Source organism: Oncorhynchus kisutch, linkage group LG24, assembly GCF_002021735.2.
Source record: "Oncorhynchus kisutch isolate 150728-3 linkage group LG24, Okis_V2, whole genome shotgun sequence".
NCBI classification, from domain to species: Eukaryota; Metazoa; Chordata; class Actinopteri; order Salmoniformes; family Salmonidae; genus Oncorhynchus; species Oncorhynchus kisutch.
Genome location: NC_034197.2, coordinates 12,393,198 through 12,402,315, shown reverse-complemented (window position 1 = coordinate 12,402,315; position 9,118 = coordinate 12,393,198). Strand labels below are relative to the sequence as shown.

Below are 9,118 nucleotides of genomic sequence, written 5' to 3'. Positions count from 1 at the left end.
TCCTTGCTGTGAGCTGTAAGCAAATGTTTCATTTCCCATTTTCTGGTTAATTTACTGTTGTAGTACTTGGCTGTGCTTGGATGACTAGTCCATTGAATGCTGATTTTATGATTGAATGTGAAAAGACGAAGGTAAAAAATGTAGAAAGGATTATAGTAGAATTAGCTCATTGTGGTCATAAGCTTTAACAGCTTTTCTATGTTCTGTATTTCTTGGTTCTGATGTCATAGTCCCAAGGGGTATATCTTTTTGCCAATTATTTATTATTTATCTAGAGATGATTATTGCTACAGTTGATTTGTTTGTCATTAGGAATCCTAATTTAGAAATGAAATCACGTTGACAGTTATGGCTGAGGTCCAAAGTGGGAAGAGTCATTTATCGAAAATGTCAGGCTCACTCTCATCTGAAAAGGCAAGTTATGATGTCTGACTTATTTTGCCTGACCAAACAATTATTGACGAGTTACTTTTCCACCCAAACACTCATGAGGTGATTTTCTTCTCGTACTATTTGTAGCTTCTTTAACAGATGCTCAATAATGCATTTGTACTCTAGCAACTGTTTTCACACATAAATTACAGGCAAGAGGCATAGTATGTATCCAAGTTCCAAAGTGCATTTCAGTTATACCTTTGGATTGAAAAACTATGGAAGCAAACGCATGTTTATTAAGCCACTTAATAATCAATGTAGTTTCAGATTAGTGTCTTCAAACACATGCTCTCTGTGCCTTATAGTTCTTGTTCATTATGTGTTAGTTCCCTAGGTCTTAGTTCCATAGACTTACGTATGTCATGAACGTGCTAGTTCTCATACTGTGGTAGACAGGACATAGTCATTGTCCATTTCAAGCACATACTGTACCAGAACAAGGGTGCAGCCTATGCAGCTTGGCATTTACTGAGATGACTCCTGTACTGGAGGCAGCTCTGCGGAGTGTTCACTAGCTGGCAGAGCCACAAAGTCATCAAATCTGATTTTTAACTCTAACCTTAACACTGACCTTAACCACACTGCTATCCCTAATGCCTAACCTTAAATGATGGCCAAAAGCACATTTTTGTTTCCATGAATTTTGACAACATCGCCAATTCTGACTTTGCCTAATAATTTATTAGACGCTCTTCTCCAGAGTATTCATCTTAAGATAGCTAGATGGGACAACCACATACCATCTAGCGGAAACCGCTCAGTTCTGCCTCCAGGGCGAGACTCGTGACAATGAACGTTAACGTGCAGTTCGTGCTGGGTCATATTGTATAGGGTTACCTTTCATGCTGCTTCTTACACGGAACTGTCTAATTATAGAGTGGGACAGGATCAATATCCAGAAACGTAATGGAGCATTGGCTTTCATTCCATAGAGAGATCTCAGTTCCTGTCTGGTCTCTATCGACTGGGCACAGACGTCATTTCAACTTCTAGTTTTGATTTACATTTGGTTGAGTCGTCAACTAATGTGAATTCAACAACAAATGTCACCATGTCCTTGGATTTAGGTTGAAACTCCCTTATGTTGATGATTTTTGCAAATCCAATCCGTTTTTTTGACGTTGATTCAACGTCATCACGTTGATTTCTTTAGTTGAAATGACGTGGAAACAATGTTGTTTCAACCAGTTTTTGCCCAGTGGGTGGTGCTCAAACCTGGGTTTTCTGTGTGTTAACTTTATTAAATACATACTGTACATAGACTGTGTGTCCTAGACAATTTCCCCTTCTAGGACAATACAAAAAGACAAAATGTGGCAGGTATGATGCAGATAAACTTTAGTTAATGTAGTACATAGACCTTAGTTCACCCTGGTAAAATAAAGTTTATTGTATCCTATCCTATTCTATCTTATCCTCTCCTATACATGATGAGTAAACAGACAACAGTAAAATGAGGGATATTACAGTCTCAGCAATATGCTTTATACGTCTAGATATACACAGAAACAGCACAAGCAAAACAAAGCATGTCATGGAAAATAAGATCCAATCCAGATGAAATTCAATATTGTCCCCCAAAACATGTTACCAACATGAGAGGCTACACTCTATAATGGCCACAGTCAAATGTGATTGATGTTGACTCTGTCCACGCCTGAGATTGGATTTTATTGATCTGTACAGCATCTGTGCCATAAAACCTTATGACGTTGTCTTTATGAGGTGTGTGATGCCACAGTAACTGTTACAACCGTATGTGATTGTGTTGTGTACTATATCCTTATGTTTTTTTTTATATCACAGGCCAGGAGCTGATACAAGGGCGTATAGTGGGAGGATATGCCCCTGCACCCCATTCCATTAAATACATTGTATCAATACAGTCAACTAGAGGACAACACTTTTGTGGAGGATCCTTGATAAATATATACTGGGTGCTCACAGCAGCACATTGTACTATAGGGTAAGTTCATTTTCATGCCCCCCCCCCCCCCCCCCCCCGCGTACAGTGTCTATGTCGCAAGCGCAAACCTGATCTACCTGGACAAAATTAACCAGGTCAGATATGATATAGATATAGTACACAGCATTACTCACTCTGTAACTTAGTATTGATGGGAAATAATGTAGCTACGGTGGCCTCAAAAGTACACTATACAGGAACTGGGAAACAATATAATAGACTCATTGACACAGGGCAGCTCAACTTGACATCCATAAGAGTGTGTTTGTATGTGCGCATGTGGTGTGTGAGTGTGGTGTGTGTGTGCATGCATGCGCGTGCGGGCATGAGTGTGTCTGTGGGTGTGTGGGAGTGTGTAAGTCAAGTCCATTAGCAGGTCCATGGAGAGGTGTCAGATTGTCCCCGCTGAAACGTATCAAGGCTGAGAGCAAGTGCCTGAAAGCGATAGGGGCACCAAGCTCACAATAAGAGGTTTTGTGCCGTGATTCTGTGGCACAATGGATAACAAAACCAACTGAAAAATGAATATGTGCAAGCTGCAGTAACAATGACTGCTATATTATGAAATAATGGCTTGCTAATCAGGTAATTGACTAGTTGGTTTATGTTTCAATAGAGAGAGATAATAATGGTGTCTTTTTGTAGGCACTAACGGAGGCTAACTCCGCTATGGCTCGTTGGGAAAAGATTATGGGGATTTAAAATTTTTTTTTGTAGGGTTTTGGATACATGCTGAAAATAAGGTCTGTGGTAAACTAACTGTCAGAGAAATGGAACTACAACTAGCTAAAGCTAAATCGAATTATTTTCGACGTATATCTTAAAACACCATTATTTTCTCAAATAATTTCCACCACAGGAATGGCTAATGAACCAGAGGTAGAAAATGCTAACTCATTTAGTTTTTTTAGGACTACTAGCTGGTGAGCTTTATTGTAGCATTTCGCTGACCCACTGACGACTAGCGTTAGCTATCTAGCAATCTGCTAGCGCTAGCTAGCTAACTTTACTAGCTAAAGGTGGAAGTAAAAAACTCTGAAGCACATTGCACATTAACATTCTCTTTTACTTTAAACACAATTACCTTTTCATGCTAATACACATAATTTAACTCAAGCAAACTAACATTATTGTTATCCATGTTATGTGCTGTAGCTAGTGCCAATATCTCTTCTCCCATCTTATTTCCCACCTTTTATTCTGATTTCAGCAATATGATTCCCTGGCACGAGAGCTCTCAATAACATTTCATTGAATCTCCAAACTGTCCATCAAATTTCAGCTATGTTATGTGATTTGCTGACACAAAGCAGATCCAATGAAAAGTTATTAAGAGCCCTTCAGTCAGATAATCATATCGCTGAAATCAGAAGGGTCAAAAGAAGGTTTGCAGGGGCCTCCTGGGTGGCGCAGTGGCCAAGGGCGCTGTGCTGCAGCGCCAGCTGTGCCACCAGAGACCCTGGGTTCGCGCTCAGGCTCTGTCGTAACCGGCCGCGACCGGGAGGTCCGTGGGGTGACGCACAATTGGCCTAGCGTCGTCGGGGTTAGGAAGGGCTTGGCCGGTAGGGATATTCTTGTCTCATCGCACACCAGTGACTCCTGTGGCGGACCGGGCACAGTGCACGCTAACCAAGGTTGCCAGGTGCACTGTGTTTCCTCCGACACATTGGTGCGGCTTGGTTGGGTTGTGTATCGGAGGACGCATGACTTTCAACCGCCGTCTCTCCCGAGCCCGTACGGGATGTTCTAGCGACGAGACAAGATAGTAGCTACTAAAAACAATTGGATACCACGAAATTGGGGAGAAAAAGGGGTACAATTTAAAAATAAAAATAAACATTTTTAAAGGGTTGCTCCTTATTTGAATTTAATGAGTTAGCCACAATGCTAGAGTGGCTAATGCCTAGGAATGCTAGATGTTGCGTATCATTTTCAGCTAATCACACTGCAGCAGGCTGTTGTTTACCCCTGGCTGAATGCGGAGCGCAACATCAGGAAGTAGCATTAGCTACTCCAGCATGGTGATGGAAAATGGTTTTTCAAAAAGAAAGTATGCATATTTTCATCATTTTCTTCCCGCCTTCTCGCCATTAAATTGAGTTAAGGAGGAAATTGATGCCTTTACAGCCTGAATGGATATGAACAGTCATTTTTAACACCCATTATAACCGGTTTTATAACATCTCATACTGTGACTCATAAAATTGCACCCAGAAGAAGTCTTCACATGGGATTTATGGTGTCACGTGATTGATGGCTTTGTCCATTCATATATATAGTCATTGGCAAAGTGTTACCCTAGTTTGTTTTTAACTATTTTGGTTGAGCTACAGTTATGCTCTGGTGAATGAAAAATAATTAGACTGCTGAACAGTCATTCCCTCCAGTTTGTCAACACATACAATAAGGCCTACTGTGTGTATCCATGGTTGGCTCTGCATTAACTTGGAAGTAATACAAATATGTCTCTTTCCTTTACAGGGTGGAACAAATTATGATAGTAGCAGGAGACTATTCAGTAAGCATGTATGAAGGGACCGAACAGTTCTTCATACCCCAGCTCTTAATACCCCACCCCCAGTACAACAAGATTACAAACAACGCAGATATTATGCTTATCAAGGTAAAAGAGAGGAAGAAATACTGGTAATATCTGTAGTATCTAGGTAGACTATGTAGTATACTATATCAATTGTACCACCCTTTGGCTTGATGACAGCTTTGCACACGCTTGGCATTCTCTCAACCAGCTTCACCTGGAATGCTTTTCCAACAGTCTTGAAGGACGTATGCTGAGCACGTGTATGCTGCTTTTCCTTCACTCTGCGGTCCAACTCATCCCAAACCATCTCAATTGGGTTGAGGTCGGGTGATTGTGGAGGCCAGGTCATCTGATGCAGCACTCCATCACTCTCCTTCTTGGTAAAATAGCCCTTACACAGCCTGGAGGTGTGTTGGGTCAGTGTCCGGTTTAAAAATAAATGATATTCCCACTAAGCACAAACCAGATGGGATGGCATATCATTGCAGAACCCCCACACCATCACACCTCCTCCTCCATGCTTCACGGTGGAAAACACACATGCCGAGGTCATCTGTTCACCTCCTCCGCGTCTCACAAACACACAATGGTTGGAACCAAAAATCTCAAATGTGGACTCATTATACCAAAGGACAGATTTCCACCGGTCTAATGTCCATTGCTCATGTTTCTTGGCCCAAGCAAGTCTCTTCTTATTATTGGTGTCCTTTAGTAGTGGATTCTTTGCAGCAATTCGACCATGAAGACCTGATTCACGCAGTCTCCTCTGAACAGTTTATGTTGAGATGTGTCTGTTACTTGAACTCTGTGAAGTATTTATTTGGGCTGGTAACTCTAATGAACTTATCCTCCAGCAGAGGTAACTCTGGGTCTTCCTTTCCTGTGGTGGTCCTTCTGAGAGCCAGTTTCATCATAGCGCTTGATGGTTTTTGCAACTGCACTTGAAGAAACATTCAATTTTCTTGAAATGTTCTGGATTGACTGACCTTCATGTCTTTTAATTAAGGTAATGATGGACTGTCACTTTGCTTATTTGAGCTGTTCTTGGCATAATATGGATTTGGTATTTTACCAAATAGGGCTATCTTCTGTATTCCACCCTTACCTTGTCACAACACAACTGATTGGCTCAAATGCATTAAGAGGAAATAAATTCCACAAATGAACTTTTAACAAGGCACACCTTGTTAATAATTGAAATGTATTCCAGGTTACTACCTCATGAAACTGGTTGAGAGAATGCCAAGAGTGTGCAAAGCTGCCATCAAGGCAAAGGGTGGCTATTTTGAAGAATCTAAAATATATTTTGATTTGTTTAACACTTTTTTGGTTACTACATGTTTCCATATGTGTTATTTCTTAGTTTTGATGTCTGCACTATTATTCTACAACGTAGAAGATAGTAAAAATAAAGAAAACTTTTGACTGGTACTGTACTTTTTCACTCAAGGCTTAGTGAAATGTCATCATTAGGTGTTTTATTACTCTTTGAAGGCCTTGGTAAAGGACAGAAAGTTTTCTCTTCAAACCTAACCTGACCCACATTTCCTGTGTCTGTCTCCATCTCTTTTCAGCTGAAAGCTCCAGTGTACCTGAATAGCTATGTGTCCATCGCTCCGCTGCCCCGCCAGAGTGCCTCGGTGGCAGAGGGGCGGTTGTGCAGGGTGTCAGGCTGGGGGTTCACCAGCTCTAGTGGGGGACAGATACCCTCCTCCCTGCGCACAGTCAAACTTCCCATCGTCTCCACAGCCAAATGCAACAGCAGTGAGTCTTTCAATGGGAACATCACATCCAACATGATCTGTGCAGGCTACAGCGCTGGCAGACAGGACGCATGTAAGGTAGGACCCACGCTATAGTTACTAGGATAGTTTTTTTTTTTTTTTTTTTCTAATGCTATGGGTCGGATTATACCTAATACTAGACTAAAAAGCATGTTTAATACATATTTTCCATTGAGCATGGCTATTAGTCGAGGGAGTAGGTTTAAGCTTGGTCCGTCAAACATGCCTTGAATCTTTAGGATATCTAGAAAAATCTAATTTGGCATTCAAATATTGATTGCCATTGCACACAGTATAGAAGAGTTTGTGTCTCTAAACTCCAGGCTTTTGTCTGTCTGTTGCTTCAGGGAGATTCTGGGGGCCCACTGGTGTGTGAAGGTCGGATCTATGGTGTGGTTTCCTGGGGGATGGGCTGTGCCGATGCCAAGTACCCAGGAGTCTACACTGCTGTGTCAAAGTATCGCAGGTGGATAGACCGGATCATGTTCAGCTACTACGGACGCTGCAGCAAGGATTAGAATCAAGTGTTTCTGTCTGAAACACTACCCTTATCTTGAACTTGAAACATTTCAGAGAGCTTGATGTGAAACACGTCCAATATTGGGGATAAAAAGTCTCCCAGTGTCATGTAGATTTTCATTACTTTTACTTTTTTATAAAACATGGATAGAAACATGGACCATTCCCAACATGTTCTTGCAGTACAGTATGTTGCTACTTGTAGTCCCCTAGCAATGCTATTCCACAAAGCAACATGACGAACAACTGATAAAATATAAATCATGTCAACAATAAAACATTTATTTAACAAGAGATGTAATGCCAAGTTAACATGGTTTAGTTTATATGAACACCAGTGTTATCAACCAGACACTAATGCATAGAGCATAAACTTGAATGAAGCAACTTCAAGTCTGAGAGGTGAGTGCATGTATATTTAGACTGCATAGAATAGTTAAAGAATTGTGAAATTGTAAGTGTGTTATAAAAAACCGAAGTGAACTGTATGTTTTCCTTGTTTTATATAATGTATCACTACCAATTCAAGGTGGACTGGTTTTATTTTCACAATTTGTATTACAAGTGTGTCATCCAGATTTAATTGAGGGATCAAATTCTGGACAGGCATATTTACAACCAAAAAAATAGTAGAGTTGTTATCAACTTCCAAAGTTCCCGAACAAATATCCCCGCTGTACCCATAATTGTATTTATTTATTTAACCCTTATTTTACCAGGTAAGTTGACTGAGAACACATTCTCATTTAGCAACAAACTGGGGGAAAGTTACAGGGGAGAGGAATGAGCCAATTAGATGGACTACTTTACCCAATCCAAACGATCCTAGTCTTACTTTCCAATAAGGTAATAAACTATTTAAGTGGCTGGTTAAGTTCCTTCATATGGAGTAAACACATGCCAAGACTTCAAATCAAATCAAATCAAATTTATTTATATAGCCCTTCGTACATCAGCTGATATCTCAAAGTGCTGTACAGAAACCCAGCCTAAAACCCCAAACAGCAAGCAATGCAGGTGTAGAAGCACGGTGGCTAGGAAAAACTCCCTAGAAAGGCCAATACCTAGGAAGAAACCTAGAGAGGAACCAGGCTATGTGGGGTGGCCAGTCCTCTTCTGGCTGTGCCGGGTGGAGATTATAACAGAACATGGCCAAGATGTTCAAATGTTCATAAATGACCAGCATGGTCGAATAATAATAAGGCAGAACAGTTGAAACTGGAGCAGCAGCACAGTCAGGTGGAAGTTGAAACTGGAGCAGCAGCATGGCCAGGTGGACTGGGGACAGCAAGGAGTCATCATGTCAGGTAGTCCTGGGGCATGGTCCTAGGGCTCAGGTCAGTTGAAACTGGAACAGCAGCATGGCCAGGTGGACTGGGGACAGCAAGGAGTCATCATGTCAGGTAGTCCTGGGGGATGGTCCTAGGGCTCAGGTCCTCCGAGAGAGAGAAAGAAAGAGAGAAGGAGAGAATTAGAGAACGCACACTTAGATTCACACAGAACACCGAATAGGACAGGAGAAGTACTCCAGATATAACAAGACTTGACAGTATTGCAGCTGCCAGGTTCTACGGGTGGCTTGAATCTTCCCAATATGAGGTTTTATCAGTGGTGTGCCCACTTCCGTTTTATTTCTGACTGGATCACAAATGATGACTCCTCTATTTGGTTAGATATTGAGACTACCCCCTGCAGGATATTTTATTTTTCAGAAGGTTAAAGCCTGTAAAAGATCACTGCAATAGTCCCATTACACTTAACACACTCAAAGCATGAAGGTCAGTTCAATGTTTTTTGGGAAGGTCCAAACTAACCTCTGCTCTTACCCCAATTCTTAACAACCCAGATTTTCTACCAGGATTGCTGGATGCT

The 9,118-nt window shown here is 41.3% G+C and overlaps 1 protein-coding gene across 1 annotated transcript; it reads left to right on the top strand.

The window, feature by feature from the left end:
- Positions 1-348: 348 nt before the first annotated feature.
- LOC109869685 (trypsin) lies at positions 349-7,723 on the top strand. The gene is made up of 5 exons (XM_020459955.2): positions 349-364; positions 2,242-2,401; positions 4,883-5,024; positions 6,518-6,784; positions 7,075-7,723. Exons 1-5 carry the CDS (start codon positions 349-351, stop codon positions 7,243-7,245), a joined length of 756 nt encoding a protein of 251 aa, XP_020315544.1. The 3' UTR covers positions 7,246-7,723.
- Positions 7,724-9,118: the final 1,395 nt, after the last annotated feature.

Bases quoted from the DNA above. Each gene is read 5' to 3' on its own strand.
- LOC109869685 (XM_020459955.2), top strand. The intron at 2,402-4,882 runs GTAAGTTCATTT...TTTCCTTTACAG, and splicing joins GCAGCACATTGTACTATAGG to GGTGGAACAAATTATGATAG. The intron at 6,785-7,074 runs GTAGGACCCACG...CTGTTGCTTCAG, and splicing joins GCAGACAGGACGCATGTAAG to GGAGATTCTGGGGGCCCACT.